This window comes from Apiospora hydei (assembly GCF_038363865.1).
Source record: "Apiospora hydei strain CBS 114990 chromosome Unknown utg000008l_segment0_segment0, whole genome shotgun sequence".
Taxonomy (NCBI): domain Eukaryota; kingdom Fungi; phylum Ascomycota; class Sordariomycetes; order Amphisphaeriales; family Apiosporaceae; genus Apiospora; species Apiospora hydei.
In genome coordinates this window covers 2,345,217-2,365,007 of record NW_027117367.1, presented here as the reverse complement: position 1 = coordinate 2,365,007, position 19,791 = coordinate 2,345,217, and the positions used below count along the sequence as shown (strand labels likewise).

General features: G+C 52.6%; 3 protein-coding genes across 3 annotated transcripts; 1 reads left to right on the top strand and 2 right to left on the bottom strand.

Annotated features, from left to right (window-relative positions):
• Positions 1-9,021: 9,021 nt before the first annotated feature.
• Positions 9,022-12,729, top strand: PG997_011306 (protein kinase protein; the record flags this gene model as incomplete). Its single annotated transcript, XM_066815621.1, has 2 exons — positions 9,022-11,904; positions 11,959-12,729. The coding sequence occupies 2 exons, from the start codon at positions 9,022-9,024 to the stop codon at positions 12,727-12,729; spliced, it is 3,654 nt and encodes a 1,217-aa protein (XP_066664911.1).
• A 1,174-nt stretch (positions 12,730-13,903) lies between these two features.
• PG997_011305 (uncharacterized protein) lies at positions 13,904-14,988 on the bottom strand (the record flags this gene model as incomplete). Its single annotated transcript, XM_066815620.1, has 2 exons — positions 13,904-14,775; positions 14,892-14,988. 2 exons carry the CDS (start codon positions 14,986-14,988, stop codon positions 13,904-13,906), a joined length of 969 nt encoding a protein of 322 aa, XP_066664910.1.
• A 716-nt stretch (positions 14,989-15,704) lies between these two features.
• On the bottom strand, positions 15,705-18,595 carry PG997_011304 (Spc98 family-domain-containing protein; the record flags this gene model as incomplete). Its single annotated transcript, XM_066815619.1, has 2 exons — positions 15,705-18,372; positions 18,438-18,595. The coding sequence occupies 2 exons, from the start codon at positions 18,593-18,595 to the stop codon at positions 15,705-15,707; spliced, it is 2,826 nt and encodes a 941-aa protein (XP_066664909.1).
• Between the last annotated feature and the right edge of the window lie 1,196 nt (positions 18,596-19,791).

Genomic DNA, 19,791 nt, shown 5'->3' with positions numbered 1-19,791 from the left:
TGAGAAGAAAAGGGGAGAAACCATGGGCGAGAAGTCACACAGTTCTTGCCCAGGGCCAATTTACTATCATCCGCTGCGCGAACTACATCATTGATCAATGATTAGAAGCCGGAGCTTACTATTATTTCCAGAAGTCACTATTCTGTGTGTATGCTTGATCTGGGTTTCTAGCTTGGTTTGGTTTTTGGTAGTCATCGTCATGGATTTCTGTGTCATAGCACTGCAATTTAAAAAATCGTTATTCGATATCAAGGATGAGGTGTAGGTTACGTCCTTCCAGACCAGACTGGCACGCTACCAATGCTCAATCGACATTTCAATGGAATCTGACATCATTGGGACTCGTCATACTATATCCAATGATGTCGTGATTCGATGTACTGAACCTCAGGTTCTACTCCATGTTAGCCATGACGCAGGAGACCTATCACTTGCAAGTGTGATATCAACTGTTTCCGTGAGCCTGATTGGTCGAGACGAATAGCGAAGGAGGTGGTAAACAAATAAACAAAGGTGGGATCGGCATATAGGGGTAGTCCTTCTGAGTATCGCTATAGCGTACCAGCTTCTCAAATAGCGCGAGATGCAAGCTGATGTCCGCGTCGCAAAGAAGGAACTGCTGGGAACATCTGCTCCTCGATGAGCTCGATGCATTTCGATGGCAGGCCGTGCCGCGATCGAACAGCTTTATTCCCTAATGCGACTTCATGGGGTGGTAGGTGACAGCTGCAGCCCAGCCCTAGCTGCCCGCGTCCTGCTACGTCATGTCAGCCCAACAGCAACAAACCGTGGGGGAATGCTGATCATGACGTAACGGCCAGGCAACAAAGAGCACATTTTGCGACGCGACGCGAGATTGCAACATTCTCAGCGCAAAAACACCGACTCGTGTCGTATGATGCTATCGAATATTCGGGCAAATGTTAGTGTCGATGGCTCTGTTGGAGGAGGGCTTTGTAACTCTACTCACCCGACAACCGGGCGATACCTACCTGGATGAGCGCATCATATGCGACGGCCGAACGGCCAACACGCTCGGTCGGTCAAGCAACCCAGACATATTGCCACACTGGCGAGGAAGGCGTTGCGGTTGGCGGGAGTTTAGTCTCCCGAAGATGATGCCCGTCTAACTCCCTTTGAACCTGTGCCTGTCGATGACGAGGGTAATCCCGTTGGAATGGGGCGATGATGCCGATGAAGTGGACCCCTAAACGTGGGATCGGGTACCTATCTTTCGCGACGATAAACAAGCAAAGCAAGCTGCAGGTCAGCCCATCCGAGCCCTACGTATGTTTGGGACGGGCTTTTTCCTTCTGACCGATCGCATGTGGACTTCGGTTGGCCGCTCGCCGAACTCCAGGATAAGATCGGGGGTTATGATTTCTGTGGAGTTCTGTTGTTTTTGCGATTGCCGCGTCAATCTGCGTGTAGTAGCTGCCGACCCTTCATCGTCCCATGTTCGGAACCACCTCTTAAGCCAATGGCTTCTTGGCCCTGCAGACTTGCGGATCAAGGACAAAGACGCTTGCTGCTAGCGACAGAAATTGCCCTACAGAGCGTACTTGTTAGCAATCAGTAAACGCAACCGCTACAGCAGCAAATCATGAGTTTTCCCAGTTCGCGCGACAATGGGAGCTTCACCGCTGTGCCGGCTTGGTCGCAGGTTTTTGCGGCGCGCGAAGCTAATGGGTTGATCAGTTGAACTTACCATCCCCTCGGGAACCTGCCAAGAAAGGGAAAAGAAAAGGAAAATCGGGCATTCGTGCGAGATTCGGAGCACCCGAACAGAGATCAAACAAAACAAACTCCCAACTACAGGAGCAGACCCCTAACTTTGCTGTCAAAGTTCTGTTCCTGCATATGCTGCTGTATGATCGTCCGCAGGGCACCCCTCTCTTGCTGGCCGTAGCATTCCGCTGTCAATTGCCCAACGATGGTGGCCTGGCCTGGTCTTCCCGCTCCGACTTTGCAGGCCCCATAAAACCCGAGACGCCCGAGGTATCAAGGAGATAGGCGGCCCGCTCCCGTCCAGTCAAGTCGCGATACACCACCACTGACCACCACAATACCACCTTACCGGCTAAACCTCTTCTCTTCTAGAAGAGAAGGAACAGCCACTACCGGACCGGCCGTGGTAGTTGTCTCGACTAATCCCGACTTTCTAACGGCGCCTCGTGGACAAGGCCGAGAAGCCACGTGCTTTGCTTGTGCACAACAATTACTCTGAAACCGAGGTCGATATTAACGCAAGCGCTAGCCAGAATATGTTAGTTTATACGGAGTACTAGCTGGCATAATAATTATACACCCCCTCATCTCCGTCTTGTTCTATTTGAGAAAAGGTTGTGTCCTATAACCAGCCTCACATCACAAATTACTTAGTTGCCCGTTTCATGCTGCCAAGGGCACACAACTAACCTGAAATAGTGAAACTTGTGCACGTAGTGATGCCGTGTCGACCACACGACGGCATCCATGTACCGAAGAGTTAGCCAACAGCCGGTTGCGTGTAGGTCTGGCCTTACTTCGTATCGTGTGGGTGAACAGCCTCACTGTAGAAATCTCTTCCTGCTCTAGTTTACACGTGCCAGGGTTGTGGGTTCGGGCAAACTTGTTGTAAGCAGGGTGAGTGCGGAATATCTGCCATCAGTCGATCCATTACTAAGCAACAACTTACTACGATGTTGCCTGTTGGCAGATAGGCATGAATTTGGGAGCCTCGAACGCGTTCTTTTGCACCATAGTGACGTAAGAGACACACTACTTGAGTGTAGCTTGATTAAAATGCCAACGATGTGTTTTCTATGCCTTAAGAATGAACCCAAAATGCATTTTGTCTTTGACATACACAATGTTTGTAACAATTCTCTCATGTAAGAGGGAGGTTGTAACATACAAATGAAGTGAACATAGCATTAGTCAGCTGAGTATTTCATTCCACATTTGGAAATCGATAGTATTGAATCTCGCATGCTGTCCACAGATAAAATTATAGCATGATCAAGTATATACCTTGTTGCACCCTTGTCTTACAGATCATCAGGTCACAACTGTCAGACATTGAATCTCAAGGATTCTCACAATAGTTGCTTTGGTAGTAAATACCGGGGTACCATAACAAGCTTTGACGACCATGCCAGTCTGTGGTCATGCGGCGAACAGGAACACGATATCTACGTGGCCATGCTTTGCAGATCTGGGGTGAGGACCATCTAGTCGGATGACAACAAGACGTACTTAGAGTGTCGCTTCGTCACCTTTTACCTGGTTTCAGTGTCGTGTCGAAACAGCTTTTTACACATGCATATGCCACCCGAACAACCGACAAGATGTTGATCTTGACACCTCATCCACCTGTGTAAGCTTATTGCTTATTTCTGAATACCGACTCGGTGAGGGTCAAACACTGGCACTTCGAGACATATTTATAACACTGCAGCTGACAACTGCCATGCTCTCCATATCAGGCAGTCTGGAACCCTCATTTGGGTAATCCGGAACACTGATCTAGTCGTAGGTGGGTGGGTGTTGATAGGAGACTCCTCGTCAGCTAAATCACTAAAGCACCCATACTCTAGATCAGCAATGCCACAGGGAAGATTCCCATACCATGGGGTGAATATAGGTCCACCGTAAAACCTGCATGGCCTTGATCGTCAGCGTTGGACTTTGAATCGTTCAGGGCTTATGCCCGAAATTACACGCACTCCCATTATCACAGGTGACTTATACGCGGGGTCCTGGTTGGGCACAGCCGGCGTCAAACGGAGATCAAAGGCCTGAGACAAGGAGGGGTAGAACTAAAGACGAAAAGCGTGATATGAATACCGAAGTGCTGGGCCAACAAGATCATGTTTTGAGTTGCTGTTTACTGCTTTACATTGAATTGTGCCATGCGCCTGAAGGGAAAGCTCTTTGCATTTCACTGCGGTAAAGCTGTAAGGTGGGAGTTGGGTGTTGGACGACTCGTCAACGGATATGCGCACCATGAACGAACCTAGACCAACTTGCAGTTCGACCCCTGCAATCCGGCGATTTTCATGCTCTTGCTCACATGGGGACGAAACTCGCGGAATGCCGGCCGACCATCAAACGGAAAGAGAGGGCCAATTAGATAGCCGACGCGAGCTTTTTCTATGGCCTCGTATATCTCACAAGCTGGCGCTGATGATCAAGCAATGGATCGTCTTGCAGTGTGGGTTGTGATGTGTGGCTTAGGGCCACGCAAATTCTAGAAGATTACGAGGATCGCGACGTGTTAGGCGCCAATCCGGGTTCCCCAGAAAACAAGGTTGCAGGGGTCTTTTCAGGTCCTGGGAACTGGGAACTGGGATGGGAAATCACACTCTGCATGTCATGTACCTACATCATGCGCCTCGCGCAATTTGCAGAACGATGCCCTCGGAGAAGCATCGGGCTGCTGGGTTAATGAGATAGGCAATAGCTCGAAAAGGAGTGCATACATAATAGTAAGTCGTGGGATGATCATCCTAAAGACACCGAGGCAGGCTGCTGAAGATGCGCGCCACGATCCCTCCGACACACGCCGGTTGCCCATCGATACGGAACATCAGATCGCCACCCCGCGCTCTAGGCCCTGGCGGCGTGAGATGGTCTCTCAATGCGCATTGTCGCCAGCATATGATTGATGATGGTGATGACGGTGCTGCTACTGCTTGCTGTCAACTGTCAGTCTTGTCTCTGACGTGACTTGGACCGGCTGACGGTAACACGAGTTGGCGAGAGACGAGAGGCTGCGAGAGACACATGCTGCAGATCTTATGAAGTCGTCGCGGTGCCCGAGCTGAAAGAGAGTTCAGTGGATATTGGGCCCGGATGCCTGAGCGCACTCGCCATTGAGCCACTTCTTGCCCAAGATCTCGGAACCCAAGATCGTCAATCAGGGCAGATGAAGTAGCTCACACATGCATTCCGTGCTCCAAAGAGCCCGGGCCGCGAGGCGGGCAGCACTGCGAAGAAAGCAAAAACAAGTACGATTAGTCGGTTGAGCCGGTATCCCTAAAGCGATAATCTTTAAAGGGTCTCGTACAGGCTCTGCCCTGCTAAAAGTCCCCTGGCGGCCAGCTTGCCGAGAAAAGAAACAGATCTCGTTGCGGCTGAGCGCTTTGGGGGCTGCATGGCGAGGCCCAAGCTCTTTTCTTATTACCAGGTCGCAGTGCAAGGAGCTGGGGAGGACGAAAAGGGATGCAGCGCCAAGGCAGCGAACCCCTGAACGCATAATTTTGTTAAATGTCCGACATTGGTGGCAATTATACCACTTTGATTGACTTTATTCGTATGTACGGCTTGCCTTTGTTGACATTGCACATACCGGTTCGGAGCCCGATGACATCGTTTGTTTTGATTCGGATCCTGCGTTGCCAAAATATACGCATGCGGTGTTTTTCGCTCTTCCTTTGGGCCCGCGTCGCTTTCGCTTCGCGCTGACTGACTGGCTGCATGTAAGAGGTCGGACGAGAGACGAGAGAGTTCTTTTGCCGATTGGTTTCAGTCATAATCTGTCTCGTCTCTCGTAAGCTAGCTGGGACTTGGGACGGCCTCCTAAGTGCCCCGGAGTCGGCAGCTCGGCTTCATCATGACGGCGGGTTCTCGAATGCCTTCTTAGTGACAGCTACTACCAGTGGTCGTCCTACTTTAGCTGCGTGCACCTAGAATAGAACGAGTGGGTTTTGCAGGTCTGACATGTAGTGCATACATGCAGTATTGATCGTGTAAGTACTTTATTGTAAGTCGTATGGTGGGTGACCCATACGAGGATAGCCCATTGAGCAATTAGCACACGAGACGTTGTCTCTTATGCTTGTTTTACTAGCCATATCCTAGAGGATCTCTCCTGAGTCTCCTCTCAGAATCGTACCCGGCGGCTGGATGTCTCTCCATTGACTGATTTTGGTGTGGTGCGAGTCAGTCAAGCGTTGCCTCCGCGCGCGAGCCGCGGGGATCATGGCGAGGATCAGGCCAAAATGCAGCTTATTCTGTTCTGGGGATCGGTGCCCACGGTGCGAGGATGACAGCTTCTATCGCGGGTTCTGTCTGGGCAAGCTTGAGGGGGGCTTGGGGGAGGGAGGGCCCGCTTGGCTCGACTTTCCCAGCTTTCTCAACGGGCCCGCATCCCGAGATCTGTCAGGACCTTGAAAGTCGAGCGAGGAATTGGTGCTGGTCGCCTTTGCGATTCGGACCTGATTGGCTCCCGGGGGTTTAGCGGTGTATGGCCTTGCTGGCGTGTGCGCTTATGCAGACTTATGCACAGTCGAGACGAAATAAACAACGCGCCGCGTTCCCACCTCTTTTCTTCAGTGTTTCACAAGTTGGCATGTACCACGTGTAAGAGGCTGAAGCCTGTACCATCGAACCAACTGCCCTCTACCACCACCTCTCCCCCTTAAAAATGGTCTGTGGTTTCTGTAAGCCATTCACGGCGCCGCGTGGCGAGTGCGAGCCAGCCAGCCAGCTGATCGTGACTGCAGTTTCTGCAATGGCGTAGCATCCAGCCCCGACCCAACCGAGGGGGGCTTGACGTGCATCTTTCACGAGCATACCAAGCGATGCACGATGGCGTAGGTAGTAGTTGGACAGATACGATGGGTTCGATGTTTTGTGACTGGGTGGCTCCTGGCATGTGAAGTACGTAACGCGTAACAGTAAAGTTTCCGCTGGGCTGTCTATTGTTGCAAGCCCAGGCAGCTGAGTTCTGAGCCAAGGCGGCAACTATCGTGGTTACACGGCGCATTCGAGTTAGCAGTAGTCGCAACCTCCAAGACACAAAAAAGGCTGTTGAGATGAGCATAGGCAATAATACACCGGCCTGATACGACACAAGCCGATGATGGGCACCGAATGGCACATGCATAGGAACATGATCGCCTCATGCTGGGTATTACGCATACCACTGTGTTCAATACTTGCCAACCTACACCGAGGCGAGTCAGTCGACAGGACACTAGCCTGGTGATCAGATACCAGACAGACAAGCCTCTATTCAGTTGAGGCTTCCACAGTCCAGAAAGGGGGAACTGAACCCCATTCCACCGAGCTAGCATCAGCATCCGCGTCAATATCTATCTATCTGCCTAGCGGTAGGTAACAGTCACCGACGGGATGCGCAAGCAAGTAACAAAGTAGAAAGTAAACAAAAGCAGTCCCATGGGCCAGGTTGGATGATGATCAAGTGGCGGGGAGGATATGTGTGTGTCCTGTGTGTCCAGACTATTTGCTATTCCATTCCACTTGGGGCGATCCGGAGGGGGAGGGGGAACGATCAGAAGAACGACTGATCAGTGAGTAGGTAGGGACTGATGCATCACTCATCACCAGCAGGGAATGGACGAGTGTTCCGGATCAGAATGTGAGAAGTGACCTCAGTTGATAAGTTGAAGGACCCTGGCGAACAGGTCAACAAGGCATGTTTATTATTATTATTCCCCCCCCAGGTTCCTGTCTCTCCCCATTCCCAACCTCGTCTTGTCCGATTTTGATTGATAATGCATGGCTACGTGCCCATAACGGTGAGCAGGTGAGCGTGTTTTGCGACCTTTTCCCGGCCTCCTCAGCAGGCACTGGACGAGGCCACCGCGAGGCCATTATCGTACTCGGAATCGGCCCAAGGGGTTGGTATTGTTGCAAATACGGCAAGAACGGGTGGGATAATTGGGATTAATCTGGCAATCACGGGGATGTCAATCTCTCAATTTCTGGTCGCCTATGCAAGGGCCCCATAATTCGTACCAAGAACGCTCGATGGTCCACTGAACCTTCCCTGCGCTTCCTAGCCTCCTTAAACGCGTCGCACGCGCTTTCCCATGGCCGTTTGTTTACTTTAAGTATCAGGGTCGGGCAGGGATTGGCTGAGACCGGGTCGGCGTCGTTTCCACATTTGCCTTCCTCGCCAGTCACCACAGGGCCAGGATGGCCGGTCCTGTACGGTTCACAGTGCACACCCTGTAGAAGGCTAGGAGCCCACACAACAAAAACCCACCAGGTAGGGGGGACTGCCTGTGACTGATTGCTTAAACCTGGACGGGACTGGACTGGAACCATTTTGGGGGTGTCTCTCTAGCCGCCTTTCACAATCAATCGCGCCTTCCCGTACGTTCTTGTTCTTGCCTAGCCCAAAAGCCTGCCTAGCCCAAAAGCCAAAAGAGAAAGCCAAACTCGAGGGTACGCCCGTTCGCCCCGTTCGTGTACAATTCGTCTGTCCACGCCCACGCCCACGCCCACGCCCACCACACTACACCACACACACACATCTCATATCCTAATCCCAATCCCAATCAATCTCACTCATCCCTCCTCCCCATCCTTGGGCCTGCTAGTCCTGTGCCGTGTTTTGTGTGCGCTGCCCAACTTCAGATTCCCTCCTCCGGCCAGAACCTGGTATCTTTTTCTTTCTTTGCCACATAAACAACAAAAACACCACCTACGTAGCAGCGTTGGTTGTGTTGGACGCTGCTCGCTGACGATCACGCGAAACTAGCGGTTCTGGGGACATTAGAGAAGAGTGCCTTTCCCGGTTACGCTCGACTCGGTTTCGCGACATCTGAGACAAATAATCCTGTCCCAACTTGATGATGTCGTTGTGGTAGATTACCCCTTCCCACTACAAACAACCAATACCACCCCTCCCATATCCTCATCTTATCTTGCTACCCTCGGACGGCTCCGTTTGATCCATCTCTCAAACAACTCTCTTTTCTGGACGCGACGGACCGCAAAGTGGACGCATTCCATATCAAAACTCGCTACTCCAGCCCGCATTCCTTACACAGCTGTTTGTTACTCGACGTACCTAACCGCCAACAATCAACAATTCGACACTACGCTCTGCAGTCTAGGCATCTCACAACACATACCCTTTTTGATGGTCAGCAATACATGACCGTTGGAGGTTGTCGCCGAGTCTTGACGGAACTCTTGTCCTGTCCGCTCTCATTGTGTGCTCCTGCCGACAACAAAGCGCTTTAATCCTCAACCCACGCGACTCTGCGCATTCCGCCCAGCACCATGTCTTTTGGAAACAGTGGTGGAGGCACTCTGACGCTGCCCAGCCCTACACATCACAACCACATTGATGTGCAGTCAGCTGTGCGCACTTTACGACGCTCGATTTCGCGCTCGCCATCCAAATTCAACCTTTCGCGTAGTGCTTCACAAAGCTCTGACATATCCGGCACTTCTTCCGCGTCGCAGCAATCGCCCACGCCTGCGTCACCATCGCTGCGTCGCATGGCCTCGCAGCAATTCTTCAGCAGCCCAACCAACGCGCAAGCTCCTACAACAAACTCGATCCTTTCGCAATCGCATACGCCACTTGCGACGCCATTCCGACCCAGCGCAAAATTATCCCTCCGATCCGGGAAATCTTCATCCAAACTTATCAGCCCCTCGGGACTTGGTACATCCAAGTGCGCATCCAGGCGATCGCCTAAAAGTCCATCAAAACGCGCTCTGAACGCCGCGCCCTCGACTGCTGGCAATTCAACACCCGCATCCCTCGAAGTAGACGCGTCCGGCCAGGAGAACTTTGGCCTCTTCCGCGCCACGCGGAGCCCGGTACCCAGAAGCAGAAGCTTTGAGAAGGCTAAGAGCCGTCATAGCATGCACCTTGACGTGTCCGGCGCATCGCAAACCATGCCTCGATTTACTGACGGCCAAGTTACGCCGACTGCGACAGTTAGCCCGCTGAAGCGCAGCGACGCGACTGTGGATCTCGACCAGACCACCTTCGGCAGCCCGAAGGCCAAACGTAGGAGTTATGGTCCTTCGAGCTTCGGAGGCGACTTCAATGTATTCGATCAGGGTCCCAAGTCACCAAACTTTGACATCCATGACGAGTCGACACGAGAGTACGATTGGACTGGCGGCTCACTTGGCGACAACTATTCTACGGAGTCCCGCGCGTCCCCTGCTGCAACTGTTGTAGTACCAAGACGTGCTGGTTCTCTCCGCAGGTCAACGTTGCAGCAGCGAGAGCGAACATCCTGGGGCAAGCGTCAGGCTGCCATGAAATTGGCCGAACTCCAGAACAATGGTACGAGCACTCCCGTCAAGGGCCGACCGCGGCTGTCTCTGGACCATTACATGCCTCCTCCTTCACGCGATAGCCCCTTTGGGACCCCAACGCCTCTTCTCAACCCGTCTGTTCACAACACTACCCAACAACAGCAACAAGCACAGTCGCAACAGGCTCATCCTCTTTCGCGTACTATGACTGCATCGTCGTCAAACTCAAGCATCCCGGATGAGTCACCTACGCATTTCCCGCAGATTAGCGAGAAGCCAAGGGCTCCTATAAACTGGTCGAAGAGCTTGCCCATTGGTGCAGTCCGCCCCACTGCCGACGACGAGTTCAGCAATGTGGGAAGCGTATCGACACCTGACTACAAAGATGCTAAGCCATTCTTTGGTGCTTTTGCCTCAACTGGCCTGGTCTCCAAGATGACGCGCAACCCGGAGCTTGAGCCTACCGGCCGCGGCGGAGCCGCCGTGCCCGACACGCCCTGCAAGAAGCAATACAATGGTTTTGCCACATACCCGCAGCCGATACCTGGCAGCGCCATGAAGGGTCGCGGCAAGCACATCAGACACACTTTTGGCGCACCCTCTACCCCCTTTAATCCCATGAGCAGTCAAAACGAAGGCCAGAATACATTCGGCCAGCCGGCTAGCCGACCCGGCCTTTTCAGTGGCTTCGGCTCAAGACACACTCGAAAGGGCAGCCTACTAAGCCTCTACAGTGATGACGGGCGAGCTAGCCCCGTTGACACTTCGGGGGACAGTTTCATGACTACTGATCTGGACCTCCCTCCTACTCCGACCAAACAACAGCTCCTCGACGAAGACCTTCAAAGCACCACTCCGAACGACAGCCCAACCGCCAACCGCCACGCTGCTGTCCCCACTTCTGCATTTGGTATCGGCAAATGGCAGCACCAAGACACCTTTTCAACTTGTGAGTATACCCCATCCAAGGGGTCCTGCAACAGCATTGTGGGTGTTTGTGAAGTCTCGGCCGACGAAACTTCAGAATCACCTCCAAGCGCCGTTCCAGCGACTTCTACTCCTATTTCCTATTCTTTACCGCCGTTCAGTCAAAATCGAGCCAACCGTGGACCACATTCCACACCTTTGCCGATCGAGACGAAGACTATGGCCGTAACAAACAAAACTATCAAGAGAATCGAGTTAGCTAAGATTTTACCCGTGGTTGCAGCGAGTCCGTTGGAACGAATAGACTTTGGCGAAAAGGCATCACCCAAGACACCTCTCGAAGCTGTACCATCACTAGATGCCAGCCGCTTGTCCATCTCAAACCCCAATGATAGGCTCTTGTTTCCTTCCGTTGGTGGTAGGAAGTCATTATTCCCACCTGCCACCCCAACAACACGACAGGAAGCGTTTCCCCTGTTCTCCGAGCGGCGAGCTATTACCCCCACGAATGGGTTGGGCCTTCAAGAAGCAGATGCTTCTCTGCTCGACCGTTTTGGAAAGGTTGAGTACATTGGTCAGGGCGAATTCTCTCAGGTTTATAAAGTCGTGAAATCCGCTCGACCTGAAGGACTTGACCAATCTGGGTCCTTTAGCACCCCAACACACACGCCCAAGTCGCCCTCTCCTAACGACGTATTTGCCGTGAAGAAACTCCGGCTTCCCTTCAAGGGCACCAGCGACCGGGCGCTTAGAATGCGCGAAGTTTCCGCCCTCGAGGCACTTCGCGGCGCCGAACATATTGTTCAGCTCATCGACAGCTGGGAGGAAAAGAACAACCTTTACATCCAAACCGAGTACTGTGAAGAGGGCAGTCTCGATCTTTTCCTCGCCAAGATTGGCGTCAAGGGTAGACTCGACGATTTCCGCATCTGGAAGGTTATGCTGGAATTGTGTCAGGTAAGACCCCCCATTTACTATCTAGCAAGCGTCTTGCACTAACATCCATCGCAGGGTCTTCAACACATCCACAATGCTGGATTTGTTCACCTGGACTTGAAGCCGGCAAACATCCTCATTAACTTTGAGGGTACTCTCAAGATCGGCGACTTTGGTATGGCTGCGGCCTTGCCTATTGAGAAGGGTCCCGACTTCGAGGGAGATCGTGAGTACCTGGCCCTGGAGGTGCTCCGCGGAGAAATCGAGAAGCCCGCCGACGTTTTCTCTCTTGGCCTCATTATGCTCGAGATCGCGGCCAATGTCAAGCTGCCTGACAATGGCGCCACCTGGACCGCTCTGAGGAAAGACGACTTTAGCGAGGTTCCTGTCTTGACCCAGGACGCCAATTCGGTGGTGCGGGATGCTACTGGCATGCCAATTGACGAGACTGACCGTAGTGTCAGCTCGTCGGATGAAGGCATCTCCACGAAACCCATTCGCCGCAGCTACACTTTCCGCAACGCTGGCAGATACTCTGGCAACCTCTTTGGTGCTGCCAAGAAGTCGGAGCTTCTTGATCCTCCCGATTTCATGAAGGACGCGGACAACTCGAACTCACTGGACAATGTTGTCAGGTGGCTCCTGACTTCGGACCCTGCTACTCGACCATCGGTCTCGCAACTCCTTGAGTTGCGCTCTCTGCACTGGGTTGCTGCTCGGCAGCGAGCTGGTGCTACTGTATATGAGGGCAACTGGGGTCCTTCAGATGAGTCTTTGGAACCCAGAACGCCTCTCACCCTGGACACTTCACCTGATACCCCCGACACGGAGATGACAGACGTTTAAGAGCCACGAACAAACCAATCTAGCAGCTATTAGCGCATGCTGCATATTTGCTCGGCCTGATGTTGCTCAATCTTGTTGAGAACACTGGATATCACGTCGAATCTCATCGAATGGTTGCATTGGTTGCAGATTTCGCCCAGCTCAGCTGGATACGCGCTTTGCTTTGGCGTAAGTGTCATCAGTCACAGTTCTTCGAAGAACACTGGCAGACACCCAGCTAGGATTTCCTCTACACTTATCTATCCGTATCAGCCGATTTGCTTCAGGCGATACGGATCACAACAAACACCCCGATCCCTTGATGGCTTACACACCCTTCTTGCCATCATTGGTTCATCCTTTGGAATTATCCATCAGGTTATCGGGCTCTTTGGGCCACTACTGAGAGGGCCGGTGTGCGATAATCATCAGCACCTCTCAGCCACCCGATAGTCATAATCATCAGGCTCTATACAGCCTTGATTCTGTACGAGATATCGGCGACGGAGGTGGTTTATACCTCTTTGGAAGATGGGCTCGAGTCAAACACGACACAGCCAAAGTTTCATGGAGAAGGAAGTAAAGAAACGGATAATTAAAGATTATTACTTCAGGTGGTCATCATTTCTTGACAGCAAGGAATTGAAAGACATGTAGATATAGACAGGCACGGTTGCCTCGGCATACTTGTACTCGATTAGGACGGGAACACAAAATTTTGGAACGGAAGGGGGTTTACGGATCGGATCATTAGGGATGGCCATTTCCCAGCAGCCATCAGGAGTTACTCGGAGGAGAGACTCACGGCTTATTTAGGCCTATGACTACGTCTTACGAACGTATGCATGAATGACGATATGACAACCCATTTTACCAATATGGCTTTGCGAAGTGACTTGAACTGTGATGCGATAGTGGATATTGTGAACGTGAACGTAATCATCTTGAAGGTCAAGATAGCATGACAGGTTGATGTGGTACGCTTATCCCACTGTACTATGCTGGTCCTTTCATCGTTGGACAAGCGGCCACGGAACTATGGTATAGCATCAGACTGATGATATTGCCGGATGGCCGCATAATATAACGGAATATCCGCTTTGCCGCAACACTATGAATGAAACACTTCAAGGTTACAGTTAACACGTCGTATAATATAAACTACCAGTATCTATACATCACACTGCTGATTACTCTATTGTGACTTGTTGAGCTTGATGTCAGGGAGCCCCGACGACCCGTTTCCGGATATCTTCATGCCCTCGACGCCCTGGGCCATGGCACTGAACGGACAGCCGCCCCCGCCTTCATACGACGAGGGCCGCGGTATTCTCGATGGCGAAGACTGCTCGCCCGTCTCGTCGATATCGTCCAGGATCTTCTTGCCGTGCAGATAGCCCTCCTGCTCGATGACGGTATCGGAATCGTCGTCATCGTCCTCCTCTTCCTCCTCGTTCTTTCCGTCCTGGTTATTGTGGTGCTTCTTCTTGCCGTGCGTCGTGAACTCCTCGCCGTCGCGGACGTGCCACTTGGCGATGAGGTCGTTCTGGATCCAGATGACCTTGCCGATGGCGCGGACAAAGGCCGTCTTGCGCTGCAGGCTCAGCTTGGGGTGGGACATGATGGCGTCGGTGAGGATGTCCTGGATGAAGCCGAGGCAGGCGCCCATGTGGATGTACTCGATGTGCAGGGGGTGCTTGCGGCCGAGGCCGACGTGCATCATGCCGACCTTGTCGAGGTACTCCCACAGCTCGGGGGCGCTGGGGTCGGAGCACAGCTTGTAGAGGTAGGCGCGCAGGAAGAGCTTGCGGTGCTGGATTTGCGGGGAGGCTTCGCTGAGGAACTGCTCTTCTTGCTGCTGTGGTTGTTGTTGGGAGTTGCTGGTGCCGGGGGCCATGGGGGTCAGCGGCGTCGCGGCGGGGGCATTGCCCGGGGTGGTGGTGCTGCGCGTCGAGAGGGCGCGCGCGGTCAGGTCGTAGGCTAGGAGCTTCTGGTAAACGATGTTGACGACGGCCGGGATGAGTTGCTTGAAGTACTTGGCGCACGATTGCAGGGCGGCTATGTCTTCTGTAGTTTTTGTTGTGTATATTAGCCAATTGCTCTCGAATAGTGCCTCTTTGCGCATCTCGAAGTGGGAGAATCGCAAAGAGGAAGAATTGCAGTGTGTGAACGTTGGTACGTACGGCTGTTGAAGTCGAGGAAGCTGTGTAAGTACTTAACACGGGCATGGATGTCCGTGTACAGCTCTTCGCGGCTGACATGGATCTTCTGAGGAGCCATGGCGATGGTTTATCTTCGTCTTCTCAATCTGTGTAAAGAATATACCAATATAGGAACAAATGATGAGGATGCCTCTTTAGGGACTTATATAACAATCTGAGGCGGCTTCTGTGGTTGTGAGAACCAATGGCACGATATGATGTATGTAGGTTGCTGTAGATGATGTCGGCTGCTGTCAGACCCCGGAATCCACACACTTACATGCAAACATTTGGAGGGGTTGACAGAAGCATGCAACGCTACTTAAATGACATATTCGGAGCGTGGGGTTGGAAGGTGGGAGGGTGGTATCCATCTGGCATCTTGTTTCTAGCTCTAGTTCGGAAAGACTCACGAGGCCAGAATATCGGGAAATCTGCTGTTCAAGCTTCAAGAAACATGAGATTGTGGTACGATGCGCGGGTGAGGCCGGCGCTTCGGTGGGGCCGCAACCCACGCCAGCCAGGCCCGGTCGCTTCCGGCAAACAAGGCCAGCGCCCAGAACCACGACCAGAGGGGCGGCAACCTTGGGATCCCGAAGTGAGCACGAAAACCCGAGCATAATCGAAAATAGGTCGGAGCCCATTGGCAGATTGGCTGCACATCGAACGGTTTTGGGGGGAATATCTCTCTTTGCAAGTCGTGTCATCCATGCAGATTTCATGCTTGGTACAGCATTCTTTAGTGTTCCGTCCAAGTCGTCCAGCGCGCGTATACAGTAATACTAGGTAATAAGTCTAAGCCTTTGCGCTCTTCTCCACACCCCCTCCATTTCCGCCTCGATCCTTCTCAGCCGCGGCAGATGGAGCCGCCGCCGGTGTGCCCTTGGCCTTCCGCCGGACCGGCTGGTATACGTCGTTGAAGTTCATGCTGACACCCAGGAACCTCAGATCTACATCGGACTGGTACGCCAGATCGCCCAACAGGAGCTGCAGCTTGCTGCGGAACCGGTCGCCCAGGTGCTTTAGCCGCTCCTGGAGGACGGGGAACTCGGACGTCAACCCGCCGGGGATCTCTTCCTCCTGGCTCCCGCCGCCGCCCCGGCGCCGCTGCGTGACGTTGGACGTCGTGATCAGATCGTTCTCTTGGCGCTGCATGAAATCGGACACCGACCAAGAGTACAGCCCGTCCACGCACTCGCGGTAGCTGAGCATCGTCCGTAGCAGCTCGCCCAGTTGGATCATGTACGAGTTTTCGTCTTCGGCCGACTCGGACCCGGCAAAGCGTCGGCGGCGGGCGCCTAACAAGCCCTTGTGCGTAATCGAGTTGAGGTATTTGGTATGCGCCTCGATCATGTCATCCAACGTGATGTCCTCTTGCCTCAATTTGGCCTGCAGTTCAGTCCACGATGCCTCGATGACTTCAAACAGAATGTAGTACTGTAGCTGGCCCACAAAGTGCACCATTTCCGCCAATACACCCTGCGTAGTTTTCCAGGTTTGCTGCACGGCGGTGTGCTTCGTAATAAGAACACCACGGGATCCCGTAGTGACCTTGCGCCAGACCGCACCTAGCGCGAATTCCACCCGCTTGATGCGCCATAGGAAGTTGAAGACCTTGAGGTACTGCCTGTTACCCCAGTCCGAGACGATCACATCGCAGGGAGCGTCGATCTTATACTCCAGCGTAAAACAGTCCCAACCAATGTCACCGTGACTCAGTTGCAGCATACGAGCGTCAAGTCGTCGCAGTACTTCGGGGTTATCGTATTGCGCATTGGAACCGCGGATAGCGTGTTCCAATTGAGCTGTCAGTGTATGCCTGTACTGTGCGCCAGCAGGTCGGTCCAAGTTGGCTGCCAAAGACTCCATAAGCAGCGCGATGAAATCGCCTTGTCCCAGCAGGATATACGATTTCAGTGCACCGATGTGCTCGAATACATGAAATTTCGATGTCATCAGATGCAACAGACGGCGCATCGTGGTCTTGTATGCGTCGTCAATCCATGTCTCCAGCGTCGCTGTGTCACCATAGCGCAGCTCCTTAGAAGACTCTTTGGAGTAGGATTCTACCCAAGCTGCGTCTCCGCACGAGTGGTGGATGAAGTTAAGCGACTTGCCGATCAGGAAGATCTTCATCGCGAACTCTTCGGTAATAATGGAGGGTATCATCTCCTTCACGACACGGTATTTGTCGTTCCAGACATTCGAGGAGCCGGCCTTGTTTTTGGGCATTTCCTCCTCCGTATTCTCATGGACAAAGAATTCCCGATAGGGGTCTGACAGCTCTCCATCGTAGACCCAGTGCCGCAGAATGTCGTAGAACGGGCGCGTCACCGGCGTCAGCAGTCGCTCGGCAAAAGCGCCTACAATGGGGTCTCCATGTGACGATGAGAAGGCATGGATTAAGGAGATAAGTTGGCCTCCCCTTTTCCGTTTGGATTCCTCAGCTATAACGCTCATGAGCCTAAGGCCCATAGTCGCTTCACGTGTCCATACCACGCATCTCTTCAAGGTCACGCCGGCCTTGCCTATACCGGTCCGTGGCGCATTGTCGTCGATGCTGGCAAGAGCAGTCCGTATTTGGCCCTCGAGGGTAGCGACGAGTGTCAAGTACGCGCGAAGCTCATTACTAATGGCTGCGCGTAGACTCTGGTTCAAGAGACCCTTGTCTGGTGTCTTGACAAAGTCTTCTAGTGTGCGGTAGAGGAGGGACGGCTCTGCCAGGGTGTTGAGGATAGAGACCAAGGGTGTAGGCAAGCTGCGCGGCAGGTTCAAGGTGTAGTTCTTGCCAAAGGGCAGGGTTGCTGAGGATAGACCCTGTAAAGTGTATGGAAGGTCCCGTAGTAAAGTAGGTTCTGAAGGATCAATAGCGGTGTAATTGTCGGATAGTAGCTGTGACTTGATAAAGACGTCTCGAGTTTGGGGCCGCGATTGCTGCTCCCTCTGATCTCTCTGAAGCTGCTGTTCTCTAAGCATCTGCCTTTTCATATCGCCAAAGCTAGATGCTGCGGCCCCTGAAGAATCGGCCATCGATTCCGGGTCTGTCTCATCGGCCGTTTGCTCCTCTCGGGGTGGTGGTTGTCTCGGGGCCGGCACCACGTTTCGAAGAGCCGAGGGCTGGAAGTCGTCCTCTACATTGGGATGTATTGCGTTCGGCCCAAGCTTGCTCACTTCAGGCGTTGCATGCCTGTCCCCTCTCTCGAGCTTCTGCCTCCGCTCCGCCCGCTCCTCTGCTATGTACTCCTCGTACGCTTCGGGGTCATCCTCTTGCGGATCGGGGGAATCAGCGAGCTGGTTTAACAAGTATAGGATCCCCCATTTTTGGTTCAGGACTGGCAGGGCCAGAAGCCTCGAATAAAGATTGGAGAATCGTAAGGCCTGGCCAGGATTGGTCTGGACCAGCTTTCGCTTGATGAGGTCAGATGCATGGTTGATGTCGGGCGCAAGAGCCGAAGATGGCTTCCTATTGTAGGAAGGAAGTCAGCATGTGGAATTCACAGCGAGACAGGTGAAATCGGCTATTCTTACTGGTCGAATGCCGCCTTGATCTCCTCGGCGTAGAATTTCTGGCGGGCTTGGATATCCTCGTTCGTCAAGTTGGCACTTGGGCTGATATGCTGGGCGATTAGACGGTTGATGCTAACATTGATGCGCCGGTCCTTGTCTGAAGACGACACGGAGGCCATGGTCGCATCTTGATAGGCTTCGCCCTGGTGTGTGGTGCGGATCCAAAGCCGTCAATGATGTTCGCCTTCTGGGCCCAGCCGCTCTGCGTATCGATGTCGGGGTTCGGCCGCTCTCTTGTTGACATTGGGCGCTTTATCAGCTTTATCGAAGCTTCCCCGGTCGCGATCAATGGCAAGCGCGTCAATTTGGCGGGGTTCGCTAGGTTATTCGCCTAAGCAGTGCGAGCCAAGCCAGGTTATGACTGTATCAGAATAGGCCGGGGAGACGGGGCGGTTATATGCATCAATTGCATCGACGACCTCGAAACCCAGGACAAAATGAAGACAGTCTTGTAGCGGATTTGGCATGTTTATATCGCAGAGATCGAGCACAAATGACAATATTCTGTATTTGATGTTGATATATTTATACAAAACCTTTATACATTCAAATTCTCGTCTTGCAGGTTGTCAAGGTACACTGATGTTTTGGCCTTGCTTAGCCGAGTTGCCCTCCTCCGTGTAAGTGACAAGAAACCACCTGGGCACGTTGTTCCGCGGAGGTTTGGCCAGTACCTAGGTGCAGTATATTCTGACCTTGAAGATTTTCTTATTACCATTTCCACCAGGTTAACTAGGCAAGCAGCTATACTTACTGGTCATAGTTGAGGGCTCACCTATGTATGTCCGGAAACGACACAAAGCGAGCGGCCTGGCGCATTGTATTCTACAGGGTCATGAGGGCCGACAGCATCCCGGGAAGAATGGGCGCGCATAGACAAACAATACCGGCCCCAAGTTCTGGTTCCGATACTTACATGGAGGTTCAATGTTCCCATTTATTGATAGCCAAAGGCCAATATGGAGCTTGGCATGCAAGTACCCTTGGGCTATGGATGGCTGCATGAGCTGCATCAGAGCTTTGGAATTAGAGGCTTGGGATGTAGGTACATGTATGTATGTAGATATCGATGCAGACACATCCCCGCGGGAGTGTCAATACCAGATTGATTTCATCGAGTACCTAATATAATATGAAAAGGTGGCTTTATGGAACAAAGTGACCATGGTCGACTTTATGTTTGACTTGGGGTTGCTTGCTGGATGTTACATACTTACTGTAGGTTGTAGGCTGGTATCGGAGCCAGAAGAGCCTCCACTAAGTAGCCGCAAATTGTGTGGGATGCAACAAGGGGGGCTTTCCCACTCGGCCACTG